This window comes from Eleutherodactylus coqui, chromosome 4, assembly GCF_035609145.1.
Source record: "Eleutherodactylus coqui strain aEleCoq1 chromosome 4, aEleCoq1.hap1, whole genome shotgun sequence".
Taxonomy (NCBI): domain Eukaryota; kingdom Metazoa; phylum Chordata; class Amphibia; order Anura; family Eleutherodactylidae; genus Eleutherodactylus; species Eleutherodactylus coqui.
In genome coordinates this window covers 294,758,657-294,774,089 of record NC_089840.1, presented here as the reverse complement: position 1 = coordinate 294,774,089, position 15,433 = coordinate 294,758,657, and the positions used below count along the sequence as shown (strand labels likewise).

The 15,433-nt window shown below is 44.7% G+C and overlaps 1 protein-coding gene across 1 annotated transcript in view; it reads right to left on the bottom strand.

Moving 5' to 3' along the window:
• Positions 1-4,839: 4,839 nt before the first annotated feature.
• PDCD4 (programmed cell death 4) overlaps positions 4,840-15,433 on the bottom strand; it is a 34,957-nt gene continuing 24,363 nt past the window's right edge. The window contains exons 7-12 of the mRNA XM_066601412.1: positions 13,563-13,660; positions 9,850-9,964; positions 7,334-7,441; positions 7,149-7,259; positions 6,900-7,039; positions 4,840-5,542 (exon numbers count right to left, since the gene is read on the bottom strand). Of these exons, the coding sequence (XP_066457509.1) occupies positions 5,482-5,542; positions 6,900-7,039; positions 7,149-7,259; positions 7,334-7,441; positions 9,850-9,964; positions 13,563-13,660 (633 nt within the window). The 3' untranslated portion in view covers positions 4,840-5,481. The remainder of the gene's footprint in view (positions 5,543-6,899; positions 7,040-7,148; positions 7,260-7,333; positions 7,442-9,849; positions 9,965-13,562; positions 13,661-15,433) is intronic.

Sequence of the window (15,433 nt, the reverse complement as noted above, 5' to 3'; positions counted from 1 at the left end):
AACCGAAGACAGTTTGTTCGGTGAAGTGCTAGAGAGGTACAATGAGTGTCTGCAGGCAGCAGTGAAGCATGGTGGAGAGCAGTACAATAATGAGTGTCTGCAGGCAGCAGTGAAGCATGGTGGAGAGCGGTACAATAATGAGTGTCTGCAGGCAGCAGTGAAGCATGGTGGAGAGCGATACAATAATGAGTGTCTGCAGGCAGCAGTGAAGCATGGTGGAGAGCGATACAATAATGAGTGTCTCTGCAAGCAGCAGTGAAGCATGGTGGAGAGCGGTACAATAATGAGTGTCTGCAGGTAGTAGTGAAGCATGGTGGAGAGAGGTACAATAATGAGTGTCTGTAGGCAGCAGTGAAGCATGGTGGAGAGCAGTACAATAATGAGTGTCTGCAGGCAGCAGTGAAGCATGGTGGAGAGCGGTACAATAATGAGTGTCTGCAGGCAGCAGTGAAGCATGGTGGAGAGCGATACAATAATGAGTGTCTGCAGGCAGCAGTGAAGCATGGTGGAGAGCGATACAATAATGAGTGTCTCTGCAAGCAGCAGTGAAGCATGGTGGAGAGCGGTACAATAATGAGTGTCTGCAGGTAGTAGTGAAGCATGGTGGAGAGAGGTACAATAATGAGTGTCTGTAGGCAGCAGTGAAGCATGGTGGAGAGCAGTACAATAATGAGTGTGTGCAGGTAGTAGTGAAGCATGGTGGAGAGCGGTACAATAATGATTGTCTGTAGGCAGCAGTGAAGCATGGTGGAGAGCGGTACAATAATGAGTGTCTGTAGGCAGCAGTGAAGCATGGTGGAGAGCAGTACAATAATGAGTGTGTGCAGGCAGCAGTGAAGCATGGTGGAGAGCGGTACAATAATGAGTGTCTGCAGGCAGCAATGAAGCACGGTGGAGAGCGGTACAATAATGAGTGTCTGCAGGCAGCAGTGAAGCATGGTGGAGAGCGGTACAATAAAAGGATTTCTTACTTACCATAAAACCCTTTTCTTGACCAGGATATTGGTGACACAGTGGGTAGTAGCAGCCACTAGAAAGCAACATAAATCTTGAACAAACGTTGGCTCATCCTGCCAGCTATACCCCTTCCTGCCCTACTGCAAGCAGTGGTAGAAGTCCTAGTGGAAAAGCACAACCAAAACCGTGGAACACAAGGATACGGTACAAAAATCGCATGATACTGGTAAGATCATGTGAAATCTGGGCATCGAGGGCCCCAACAGGGAGCCACATAACCTGCTAACACAATGAAGGGAGGGTGCTGTATCCCCGATATTCTGGTCAAGAAAAGGATTTTACAGTAAGTAAGGAATATCGGGGATACAGGATACAGTGGGGCGTACCAGAGCAGGGTGGGTATCGTTATGAGCGGCTGCTGTCAGACCACAGCTGAATATAGAACCTTGCGGCCAAGGGTGGCATCAGCTGATGCTGCCACATGCACCCTGTAAAATTTAGTGAAGGTGTGTATAGAGGACCATGCAACAGCGTTACACATCTGCATGGCAGATGTCCCATGGCGGACTGCCCATGAAGCTCCCACAGCTCTGGTCAAGTGAACAGTCACTTGTAAGGGGGAAGTCTGGCCCTTTAACCGATAGGCCTCAGCCACCGCCAAACGAATCTAGTGCAAAATTGCACACTTTGAGATGTCGTGTGCCCTCAGTACAAGGTTGTCTGTGCCAAGTAAATTCTCAGAGCTCCAACGAGATCTGGTTTGTGAAAGGGTCACTCCATGCGATGCACCGGATGTGGACAATAGGTGGGCAAAACAATGTCCTCCTTTGAACTGGAAGGCCAATACCACCTTTGGCAAAACCCCCCCCAAAAAACAGTGATGCAGCTGAGTGCCACCATTTCCGACACCCTCCAAAAGGAAGTGATGACCATCAGGAACGCCACCTTGACAGTCTGCATACGAGTCTACACTTCCGCAAGGGGTTCGAAGCGATGTCACTGTAGAGCGTCCAACACCAAATTGAGATTCCACGCAGGAGAGGTGAACGGTATGGCAGAGCCATATGCGCCACCCCCTATATGAAGGTGTGAACTGATGGAAGAGTAGCCAGCAGTCTCTGGAACAAGATGGGAAGTGCCGACACTTGGCCCTTAAGGGAGCTGAGACGGAGTCCCAAATCTAACTCGGCCTGCAAGGCTGCAAGGATACTTAGAATGGAGAACTGCATGGGATGTACGGATTGACATTCGCCGCACCTCCAGCCACAATGGTAAATCTTCAACGATGACTGTTTCTGCATCCTAATCATAGTGCGGATAACTGGATCGGTAAATCCTCGAGCTCTCAACACCGTGGATTCAACTTCCACGCCGTCAAACACAGCGTTGCTAAATGCGAAGAGGTGCCCTTACAAGAGGAGATCCTCGCGGAGCAGAAGATGCCACGGCACGTCGACAATCAGATCCATTAATTCGTCGTACAATGCCCGATGCAGCCAATCCAGAGCGATGAATAGCATTGAAATGTGCTCCCCCTTGACCCTTTTTAACAGAGGGAACAGTGGGAATAGGTACGGGAACTGGAACCCGGACCACAGGACAATGAGAATAGCCACAGCCATACCTGTGGCCTGAATCATTGCCATACCTTACCTGGACAATATCCTCAAGGACCTCTTGCGGCCAGCCTCGAGAGTTTGCACATCTCCTTACTCACTCTGGAACAGTTTGGCTGGAAGGTGACAACGTCTGGAGTTCCTGGGGATGACCCTGAACACTTTGCAGGCACGTGTTTCTACCAGTCACAAAGTGTCAGGTGCTTCAGCGTCAGGTTCTGGACTTTCGCCAACGGCGCTTCGTTTCCATCTGGCATGCGGAGAGTCTTTAGCCTCATGGTGGCATCCTTTCCGGCCATACCCTTTATGCAGTTTCACTCACAGGACCTGCTGCGAACTCTTCTGTCTCTTTGGACAAGTACCCACTGAACATGCACCAGCAGATCAGTGTTTCGGAGTCGCTTCGCTGCTTCTTGGAGTGGTAGGGGGTGGTCTCCTCTCATACTCCAAGGTCACTCATTCCTCAACCTCCACTAGAGTGATCACCACCGACGCCAGCCTCAGGCTGCGTGGCAAAGCTACCTCCTCACATGGCCCAGGGCCTGTGGTTCGCTGCGAAAGCACGTCTCCCACTCAACGTCCTGGAGCATCAGGGAATTTATCTGTCAATTCTGAAGTTTTCGCCTTGCCTACAAGGCCACCCACTCAGAGTGCAGACAGACAACGCAACAGCCATCACATATATCAACCGCCAGGGCTGAACCTGCAGCACTCAGGCAATGACAAAGGCGGCCTGCATCCTAACCTGGGCAGAGGACAACGTGCCAGTGATATCGGCAGTATGCATACACAGAGTGGACAATTGAGTCGCCGACTACCTAAGCAGAATGACGGTAGATCCAGGCGAGTGGGGACTTCATTTGGACGTCTTTCAACTGCAAGATCTTGCGGTTTGTATCGAGGTCCCAGGATCGTCGGGCCTTAGCAATGAACGCCCTCATTGAATGACAGCTGAACGCTGCCTGTGCTTGCTCACAGTGCTCAACCAAATTGCATTCATGAATGGCTGAGCGCTGCTTGTGTTTGGCTGAGTGCTGTGACAAATCACAGGCAGCGTTCAGCTGTCATTCAATGAATGGCTGAGCGCTGCCTGTGATCAGCTGAACGCTCAGCCAATCGGCTGCAGCACTTTCAGCTGAAAGGTCTTCAGTACAGAGGCGGGGAGCCAAGCGGGAGGTCGCGCTGAACCCCGGCAGCAGTGGAGAGGCGAGTATATTTTTTTACACAAGCTAGGAATGATTTTCAGAGAAGGGCTTATATTTTAAGCCCATTCCCAAAAATTATCGTTCTGGTTGTCCCGGCTCCTGCGGTTCCGCAGAGTTTTGAACGATAATCATCCAATGTAAATGCATTTAGAAACTCAACGACTGGACGAAAGTCATCCAGTTTTCAGCATGCTTAAAAACCGATCAAATCATTCAGTGTACACAGCAGCCGTTCAGTACTTCACGCTGCAACATTCTTTCCACACCTGCCTAAAACATTTGCACAGTACTGTAGGTATCACCTCTCATTGTAATCCTGCCAGTGAGGATAATGAGACGGCTGTTTATAATTTTTCTCCACAAAATAGGAAGTGTCAGACTATTATGAAGCTTTATGGTCAGTGTGCAGGGAGGAGAAGAGGTGAGCTGTGATATGGTGGATCTTTGCGTGATCTATATGTAAGGCATTACATTCTGGTCTGTAGAGAACTGTTAAGGAGATGACTGCTACTCATGACAGGCAGGATTACAATGAGAGGTGACTGCTAGACAGTTTCTCTACAGACCAGGAGGTATCAAACTATTATTAGGCTTTGTGGTCAGTGTGCAGGGAGGAGAGGAGGTGAGCCGTGACATGGTGTTATCTGTATGTAGGCGTCACAGCCGATTGTAATCCTGCCTCTGATGATAATGAGATGACCGCTAGGCTGTATCTCTACAGACAAGAAGTATCAAACTATTAGTAGGTTTAGTGGTCAGTGTCAGAATTGCAGGATTTTAGGATTTTTTTTTAAGATACAGATTTGGACATGGAAAACTAGGAAGTCCTAAACTCAGGCTTCACTTTTACTACCCCATTACACGCCATGTGGGAACCCAGCTGTAGTTGTCAATCATGATTTCAAGGTTTAAATGTAACATTGAGTATAATGCAGCAGACGGCAAGTACAAAGGAGAGGGGGGGGGGGGGGTAATTTGTTTTTTGGGGTTTTTTTTGCAGCCACTACAGCTGGTCAGCGACTGATGGGGACCAAATCGATCTTTTCAAAGACAAACACCAATTCAGCATTTTATTGCGTCACTAAACATTTATTTAGTTTTGCACTCGTATAGACATGTGCGTTCTGGCAGGACTTGGTTTGTAGGTCCAGTTATTTTTTTTATATATTTTTTTGTAGAAAAATAGATGTTCCAGCCACCATATACTGTATGTTTTCATGTCAAAATTTTAGTTTTCTTCTGGAAAGGTGAATACAAACATCCCCACCCCCAAAAAACCAATCCATCTGCTTAACAAAAATAAAGCAAAACTGTGCCCGTCTGTCGCAAGTGGATCCATTTTTCAGAACCAGTCACTTCTCCCTTGCAACTACCAAAGCAAAAAGTGTATGAAGAGCAGCAGCCGACAAAAGGGCGACAGGCCACACCCCTTGCGATAACAAGTCTTCAGACCACAAAGCACTGACCGTGTCGGGGACAAGAATCTGTTACATGTGATCATAGAAACAAATGGCACTTCCAGACATATACAGAGCGGAGCCTACGCGTTCCACCATTTGTCTCTGGCATCTATTTCCCCTAATCAATGAACTTCTCGAACGGTTTTATTTAGAAAACTATTATAGAAAGGCGCCCAGAACAACGAATAGAGTGATTCAGAAACATTAACTGCCCGCCCAGTACGCTCCTCCTCGGCTCTTCCTCTAATAGCTCTCGGATTTCAGGCGGCCGCCGTCTCCTTCGCTCACAAATCGTTTTCTTCCTCTGTCGTAGGAGAAAAAACAAAAAGGTCATTGCCACTTTTTTTGCACATCTCAAAGTGTTGGTTACATTTTATAGAAAACCAATTTGAATGCAGGCGTGTGCAAGGATTAACCTGCTAAGTAACTTGTACTGCAGATTGAGCTTCCAAACAGCAGTACTCACCAGACTACTCTGTGCCCCAGGCGGCAGAGCGTCCGCCTCTGTCTCCTAAGAGGGGTTTCCAGACTTGAAAAATCATGTTACTTTTCTTTCTAGAAACAGCGCCACACCTATCCACAGGTTGTATGTGGTGCTGCAGCTCAGCCCCATTCACTTAAAGGGGTTGTCCGAGAGTTTTACAATTGATTATCTATCCTGAAAGCAGCCAATGCTGTCAGTGTAGCAGTGGCCTTGGTTGGTATTGCATTGAATTCAATGAGTTGTACCTGCAGTACGAACCCGGGCCGCTGCAATACAGACAGCACTTTCTGCTTCCAGCGCTGTCACCATGGACAGCTAGCCCAATGAACAACTGATTGACGGGGATCCTGAAAGACGGACCCCCACCAATTAACTATTGTTTACCTGTCCTAAGGATAGTTAATCAAGAGTCCCAGCCAACCCCTTGAAGTGGCATTACGCTAAAATACCACAAAGAACCCATGAACAGATGTGCCGCTGTTTATAGAAGAAAGCAGCCATGGTTTTTCTTTAAATCCTGGAAATACCTTTAAGGTCTTTTTACATAGCACATTGACCGTGGCATTTAAAGCCGTCTCAAGGATCTCTATGATGAGAATGTGGAAAACTTTGCTAAATATTTTTATAGCATTAATGAACATGAAACATAAGTTTACAATAAGGTGGATAGGTGATCTATGTGCTTAGTGGGAAAGCCAGAGGACAGAGCAGTCTGAGGAGCCATGCGGCTCAGATTTAGTCATCTGCGGAGCACTTCCCTTAGCGTCCTCTGAAGATGAAATTTCCTTTAACAATCCAGACTTGTTTTCTTTTCATTATCTTTCAATCCTCCTGAATCACAAACCTCCCACCCATTTATTGAATAATACATACTTGTCATAGTTTACAAATACAACAGAGAATCTTGATAACGATATGCAAACCTTACAAGCTATTAATCCACAGATGCAGCCCCAGGCCCCCATTAACAGTTATGGCAGCCCCAGTTAGCAACTCTTTCTCCAATCCATGACCCTGCTGCTCCATCCCTTTGTTAGAATTGTGTTTGATACCCTTACGAGTGGATAGCGTTCGTTTTTTTGGGCCTCCACTAGTTAAGATAATGTATTTACAAGTTATGATCTATGAAAAGGAAGCCATTAAAAAAAAAAAAAAAAAAAAAAAGGGATGTAGTCACCTTGATGGGCATTGGTCCCGTATTTGTTTAGAAATTATTCCAGCTTTGAAGCAGTCCTCCACGAACCGCTCCAGAACAGAGTATGCATGTGGTGCATCCAAATTAATATCTGGAATCTCATGGTAAATTCTATCGTAGCCCTAAAAAAACAAGCAGAATGGTATAGGAAAAGAAAGACACTTGTTAGCATGTGAAGAGTCCCAGAGCTCGCTGCAGATTCAGTCTCCTGCCAGCAGGGAGCAGTCTTACCCTTTTCATTTGGTCCAAAGTGATGACTGCCGACTTCCACAAGGATTCTAACAAGTTCAGCATCATCTTGTAGGTGGTGTCCCCACTCGCTTCCAGAACCATCAGTATTGCCTGTTTGGAGGTAGAGATGCATGACTAAAATGTTGTATGTAATGTGGATGAGTGTGCACAGAGAAGTGACTCACTTCATACACCAGCTCATGGTGAAAATGAGGTACTTCCAGCTCTTGGAGGCAGTGTTCAGCTTCCGAAACATCACTGGAGAGAACGTACTCTTTTAGCAGCATATCAATCTGGAGGGGAGAAGACAAGAATAAAGGCACTTATACATACAGAATATCATCTTGTACATACAGAATATCATCTTGTACATACAGAATATCATCTTGTACATACAGAATAGAGAGCATTTCACTGTATTGCTGCTGCTTATCGCCGTTAAGTTATGGGACAGTGATGTCTGGAACCCACATTGTCTAGCCATGGAGGGCCTGGTTTTAGTCCCATTAGCCCAGCTCCATAGGCCAAGTGCTACTGGCGATTTGAGCAACTCATTTATTTCAGTGTACCGAAAAAGCAAGAAATGGGGCTTGCTTTTCCCAGCAAATGAAGCGTAAACCAGTCCGTTTTTGGGAATGGTGAACAGGGCCAAAATGCTAATTAATCTGCCACTGCGCTATATGCAAAGGGGTGTCCAAAAGAAACAGAACTCTTCTTCTGGTGATTAGGGGGGCCTTACTAGTTCAGGCTTCTGTTGCTGGGTGAATGTATGCGGAACCCTTTTGAGGCAGTACGCCAGCCGATGTCTTCGGGGAAGATTTCATTCATCTCAGGTGATTTTTTTCCCCCAACAAGTTATACAGTTTTTTGCTTATTTTGTGATGGCCGATTCATACAGCGTGCAGTTGTGAAATAGTTTTTTTTGTTTGTTTTTTTAAACTGCTCAAAGCACTCATACAAAAATGTTGCATAGAGCGTGATCAGGTGAATACACGGAGTGCGAGATAAGGGCGGCATGCCATTTCTCGTCAAATATTACTTAAAGGGGTTGTCTCGCGGCAGCAAGTGGGGTTATACACTTCTGTATGGCCATATTAATGCACTTTGTAATGTACATCGTGCATTAAATATGAGCCATACAGAAGTTATTCACTTACCTGCTCCGTTGCTAGCGTCCCCGTCTCCATGGCTCCGTCTAATTCTGATGTCTTCTTGCTTTTTTAGACGCGCTTGCGCTGTGCAGTCTTCTCCCCTTCTGCTCGGTCCAGGCACGAGCAGCGTTCTGGCTCCGCCCCCTTCTACGCGTCATCGCGTAGCTCCGCCCTGTCACGTGTGCCGATTCCAGACAATCAGGAGGCTGGAATCGGCAATGGACCGCACAGAGCCCACGGTGCACCATGGGAAAGGACCCGCGGTGCATCGTGGGTGAAGATCCCGGCGGCCATCTTGGTGAAGGAAGAAAGAAGACGTCGCAGAGCAGGGATTCGGGTAAGTAATATGTTTGTTTGTTTTTTTAACACATCCCTTGTGGTTGTCCTGCGCCGAACGGGGGGCCTATGGAAAAAAAAAAAAACCCGTTTCGGCGCGAGACAACCCCTTTAACACTCAGCGCTGTGTGGGAAAACAGGTGACTGGTTCTTCTATCACGACAAGCACCAGCGCTGAGTATTAAGCAATTTTACGAATAGAAGTCTGCTATGGGGTGTGAATTTATTGGTTGTCTTGGCAGCAAACTCTGTAGTAATTAGCAGTGAGGGTGGTCTGGGCCAGATGGAGAATAAAAGGAAAAAGGGTGGCCACAAACAAGCTTCATCACCCGTGAGTCACTGGACTTATGGAGAAGCAGTCATCCGGAGTATCTTTTCTAAGAACTTTGTGTTGTGCATTTCCTATAGCTGGACTTGCTATTGGACCAGGTGTGGTAGGAAAGGGGAGGCCCAAGTTTGGGAAACAGCCCGGGGCCTTCTTAATTTGCCACTGAAGTTTGGAATGAATGTTTAATAAGCGGTCCGATCATTGTAAGACATTAGGGTGGCAAATTTTTCACTACTTCTACAAAGATGCAGCTGAATCAGCAGACGTTTCTTTTAGTAATGGCCACAGTGAGGACTACTCTAAGTCACAAACACACACTCAGAAGAAATGTTCTAGGACTGAATTCACACAGGAAGGCTGTATTGCAGAAGCTTTTTGTGACTGTACCATTCATATGAACAGGGCTTGCAGAAATTCATGCACATGTAGCAGAAACAACTCAATTTAGATGTATGGAATATATTTAGAGCTATAGAACGTTCAGTGCATGGCTACCATGTTCCGGTCACTCAATCAAAAGCCCCATCCAGGCACGGTTCTATAGCATTACATCCAATGCCACATTTTTCATGTATTGATCCATTCATGCAGACAGATTTATTTCAGAGGGGTTATACTCTGCAAGAGTCATCATTTTACAATCTAGCTGACTTTTCTGGCAGGGATAGATTTGCTAATGTGAAAAAATCTTGGATTGTCCAAGATTAAAAAGGTCTGCATTTTTCAGAAAGGCTCCACACCTCTCCATGGGTTTTAAGCGAATAGGGCTGAGCTGCAATGGCAGGCAAACGTTCTTCTTACCCGGGTCAAGCGCTTTAAGAATCATTCGCTGCTTGGATAGATTAGACTGTAATGACTGCACTTGTCTGTGTTTGATCAACCTTACCTCTTTCACCAATTTATTAACCGGCTGCTGGCCGCCTCCTGAGCCCCAGACACTGTCAATTCTTCTTCCAACTCTAGTCATGCTCAGGAGAACCGCTGCCCGGGCCAAGGCTTCGCTACATTATGGATATTGAAAAAAAAACAAAAAACACAACATTCTCAAAGCCTAGAAATTATTTAAACACACAATTCCAAATCCACCAAATTTTTTAAGAGAAGTGGAGACAATATGAATAATGAGAACGTCATTAGGAGCTGCCACATATGCAGATTTTGTTCAGATTTTCTGATGAGATCTTCGAATCCCAAATCAGGTGTCTACCATTAACCCCCTCAGTGGCAGGTTTCTTACCCCAGTCAGCCCCACCAGGGCAGGTTTTTTAAATGGTCTAATCATTTAATTTCAACTAATTTTGCAGTCGCATTCCAAGAGCCATAACTTTTTCATTTTCCCATTGGCACGGCCGTACGAGGGCTTGTTTTTTGCGGGACAAGTTGTACTTTTTAATGGCATCATTTTTGGGTATGTATAATGTATTGCATAACTTTTGTAAAAAAAAATTTGTAGGGAGATTGGGGGGAAAAAAAGGAATTCTGACATTAGTTTTTTGGATTTCATTTTTACGGCGTTCACCGTGCAGAATAAATAATGTATCAACATTATTCTCTGAGTCACACGATTCCACCGATACCGAGTTTATACAGTGTTTTAGGTTTTGCTATTTTTGTGCATTTAAAACATTTTTTTTTCTTAAAGGTTTGCTTTTGTGTCGCCACATTCCAAGGGCCGTAGTAATGTTATTTCCCATCGCCAGAGCTCTAGAAGGCCGTGTTTATTGCGGGATAAACTCTAGGTCTTCATTTATCTAATTTTTTGGAACATGTAAAATTTTGATCGCTTTTTATTCCATTTTTTCTAGTGGCAAGATTAACAAAATCTGTAATTCTGGCATGTTTTTATTTTTCACTGCATTCTCTGAGCAGTATAAATAATATATTAAAGTAATTCTACAGGCCGGTACGATTATGCCAATACCAAATTGTAATAGGTTTTTTTCTTTTTCACGACTTTTTCGCACAAAAAATAAAAAAAATTTTAAAAAAAAAGGAAAAAAGTTTAAATCCCCCTCCTTTTGCCATATCTATAATAAAAAAATCTAAATAACAGAAAAATACATACTTGGTATCGCCACGGCCATAAATGTCAAATCTATCAAAGTAGTGCATTATTTACCCCGCACGATGAACGTAGTCAGAAAAAAAAAAATGAACAAACGCCACGAATGCAGTTTTTCAGTCACCGTCTCCCAGAAAAAAATGCAATAAAAAGTGATCAAAAAGTTGTATGTATTCCGGACTGGTACTAATGTAAACTACAGGACATCCCGCAAAAAACGAGCCCTTGCTCAAGTACGTCGATTGAAAAATAAAAAAGTTACTGTGCGCAGAAGATGCATAAAGTAATTTTTAAAAAATTAAATGTCTTTGAAAAAAAAATACAAGTACTACAGCAAAAAAAAAAAAAATACAAGTTTGGTATCGTAGTAATCGCACTGACCCATAGAATAAAGTTATCGGGTCATTTTTGTTGCAGTTTGTGCGCCGTAGAAACAAGACGCACTGAAAGATGGCAGAATATCGCTTTTCTTTTTTCATTTTACTCCACTTAGAATTTTGTAAAAGTTTTTCAGTACATTTTATGGAACTTTAAATAACACCATTGAAAAATACAACTCGTTCCGCAAACAACAACCCTCATGCAGCGATGACGATGGATAAATAAAGGAGTTATGATTTTTTAAACGGGGGGGGGGGGGGGGAAAGGGGGCCGCATCATTAAGGGGTTAAATAATGTACTAACTTCCTTCTCTGGGTCATCATGACGCAGGGATACCACATGTGTAATTATGTTTTTAATTTTTTACAAAGTAAAGGGGGACAAGTGTTTTTATTTTTTTTTTTATATTTTCTTTTGTTGTCTTTTTAGGGGACTTGCACAGAGACCCATTTGGACCCCCTGATCACATTCCGGGGGTCCGATGGTGACAGCCCTTTACATGCTGCAGTCACACAGACTGTAGCATGTAAAGGGTTAACACAGCAGAGATCGGAGGTTTTCTCTGATTTCTGCTGTAAGAGCTGGGACCTGGCTGTCCTCTGACAGCCAAGCACCAGCTCTCCCTGCCACAAAGACCATCAGCTTGATGGTCTCTATGGCAACCTGTAAACAAAGCAGGACTTTGAATTCAGAAGCGGGAGATTGCCAGCAGATCGGCAATATCTTCCTGCTTCTGTTTTTCAAAGTGCTACACTGGTTCTCTGTGGGACTGTGCAGGCAGAGCACAATGCCACAGCTTGTGGCATTGTGCTCTGCAGCTCCCATAGTGAAACATAGCCCGGAAATCTTCCGGACTATATCACTATCGATAATGGAGCTTGTCCCGGAAAATTTCCGGGCGTGCCACTCAAGGAGTTAAAGGAGGGGAAGTGCAAAAGGCAGAGACAACTTCTTTTTCTCTTTTTTTTTTTTTAAATACATCTTTGCTTCTGGCTTCAAAAACTGAATGAAAGCAGTTGTACAGCGAGTGCAGCTCTGGAGTATAAGGGCTCCTGCACACTGGTGAATTGCAGCCCGATATCGCCCTTGAAATCCTTCTGAAAACCCCTTGATGCAAGGCATTTTCACATGAAGACAGCCTCGCATCCCTGCAGGGGGCTCTCTTCATCCACCTGCGGCATTAGATCACGATGTTCTCCCATTGTTTTCAGTGGGGCAGACGTTGCTGCCGCCGGCCCTATTGAAAGCAACGGGCAATATCGCAAAAAAGTGGAGCATGCTGCGATTTTTTTTTTCACGCAGCATCACAGAGTGAAAACATCGCAAATGACAATGAAACCATCGAAAATCATTGGTTTCATAATCATGCGATATAAATCACTCTCGCAGCACGAGAAAACGCACAATTTTCTCGCCAGTGTGAAGGAGCCCTAATACATGATGAGCGCAGGATATGTAATGTATGTATACAGTGACTCCACCGGCAGAATAGTGAGTGCAGCTCTGGAGTATAATACAGGATGTAACTCAGGAGCAGTACAGGATAAGTAATGTATGTACACAGTGACTCCACCAGCAGAATAGTGAGTGCAGCTCTGCAGTATAATACAGGATGTAACTCAGGAGCAGTACAGGATAAGTAATATAATGCATTTACAAAGTGCCTCAGTTCTTCATGTAAATCTACGGCAAATGCCAACGTACTCTTTAGGCTCTATTAACGTGGGTGAGTTTTAGATCAGAGTTCTGTCCGAATTTATAACAGAGTAAACTCGGACCAATTAAAAATCAACAGGGCTTTTAAGACCAGCAATTTCTTTCACGGACCAATGATCCATGTAAAAACATCACGGCATATCCTAATGTGGTCTGATTCACGGATGGTAGTAAGACATGCAATGCTCACTCTCCCGCACACTGGAGAGCACATGAAGGGGGTGTCTGTGTTCTGTCGAATACGAGTTGTGCCTAACAATTTCAGGGCGCAAGTCGCACTCAGCTGTCTGAATGTGGAGGTGTATTTTGTCATTTCTACCCCTCCTAAACTGGTTAGAGGATAAATCTGGACTATGTGAAGTATAGCGTTTATTCACTCCCACATTCCTAGCCTTGAGGTATTTATTTATATATAACACACACACACAAAAAAAACATACCGAGCGTGATCGCCTTCCACTGTGCCTTTATAGGACTCCATGTAAGTCTTGCTCAGGATCCCATCTCCAACTGCTCTAGCAATAAACTGACCCACCAGCTTAAGAGAGAGAGTTAAAAGTTATTACTCACATACAAACACCATCATTTGTAAAGAAATCTGTTACAAAGTATTGTGAAGGACTAAAATTGAATTAGCCATGTAATAACTCATGTAAAAAGCTGTTGTGTAATTACACACAGCGTGGAGCATCCATAGTATTCATGACTAATAGGGATCTCCAAGTGAGCACTGGACGTTTGCTTCCCCTTAGCTAGGCCGAAACCACTAGACAATTATTAGATGTAAACAAGCAATGTTGTCTGGTATCCATGGTAGAGGTCAATGGCTGATGGAAGACTGTACCTTAATTCACCCTAAGGCTGCATTCCCACGAACGTATATCGGCTCGGTTTTCACGCCGAGCCGATATACGTCCTCCTCATCTGCGGGGGGGGGGGGGGGGGGGGGAATGGAAGAGCCAGGAGCAGGAACTGAGCTCCCGCCCCCTCTCTGCCCTTCTGCACTATTTGCAATGGGGAGAGGCGGGACAGGGGCAGGGCTAATTCTCGGAACTTAGCCCCGCCCCGTCCCACCTCCTTTCATTGCAAATAGTGCAGAGGGGCAGAGAGGAGGCAGAGAGGGGGTGGGAGCTCAGTTCCTGCTCCTCGCTTTTCCACCCCCCCCCCCCTCCCCACCTGTAGATGAGGAGAACGTATATCTGCTCGGCGTGAAAACCGAGCCGATATACGTTCGTGGGAATGCAGCCTCAATGTCTTCTTTCTAGCTGCCATGTGTTCTCCCATTTCCTATGATGGGAAATCTCTCTCTAGTCTGCAGAATTGTAACTGTAAAATATTCACATCAGACATTGTAATCTTACACTATGGCTGGGATTAGTGATCTGTCCTAAAAAGAAAATCTATTTTTTCATACCTATATAGACCATTCGATTTTAAATTTAGATTTTTCTGAATTTTAAACTAAAGTGGTGGTTTCCATGCAAAACGTAAGAGAGAAAGTCGGTTTAATACGAGGCCAAAAGAGGATCTGATCAATTCACCAACAATCATGTGAACCAAAAGATAATTTCATGCTAGAAGAATGTTGAAATGTACAATTTTCCCTTAAGCCAGGACTAATACAACCGTACAGAATTTCTAAACTTGCTCATGGTTGTCCCTTATAGCAATGCAGACACAGCCCTCCAGGCCTGGTTACCGAGCAGTTGCCTTTAAATAGCAGAGTAAGGGCTCACTCGCTCGGACGCATGTTTAATTACGCAGCAAATACTCATGTGACGTGCATTTACACCACCCATAGTCTATAATGGATGTATTACACACCAATAGGGCATTTTGTTTTCCCCCCCAATGTGCATGAGAAAAACAAAAGGTCTGAATGGCCCAATGTAAAGCAATGGGTTTCTAGCACTGCATATTACGCAGCAAACAAACACCCATGCGATTTGGCCCTTATTGAACTCGTGTGGGAATCAGTCTGAATTTTTTGTTACAGCTGTTGAAAACAGCATTGTGATGGAACCCCTGAATGGGAATGAATGCAACCATTCACAGTCATTAGTGAAACGCACACCACTTTGATGTCAGTATCACAAGGGTTTTGTACGTTTGTTATATTTAGAGCATAGAATAGTGTAGTCCACTATGTTATTCTATACTCCAAATAGAACTGAACCAAATGGAAACCCTGTCTAACTGACACCACTAACAGTGAATGGTGGCACACGTTTCCGTTCGTGCGTCCTATCCCGATGCTGTTTCAGCAGCAGTGACAAAACCCCCAGACGGATTCCCATAATGTAGTAAAAAC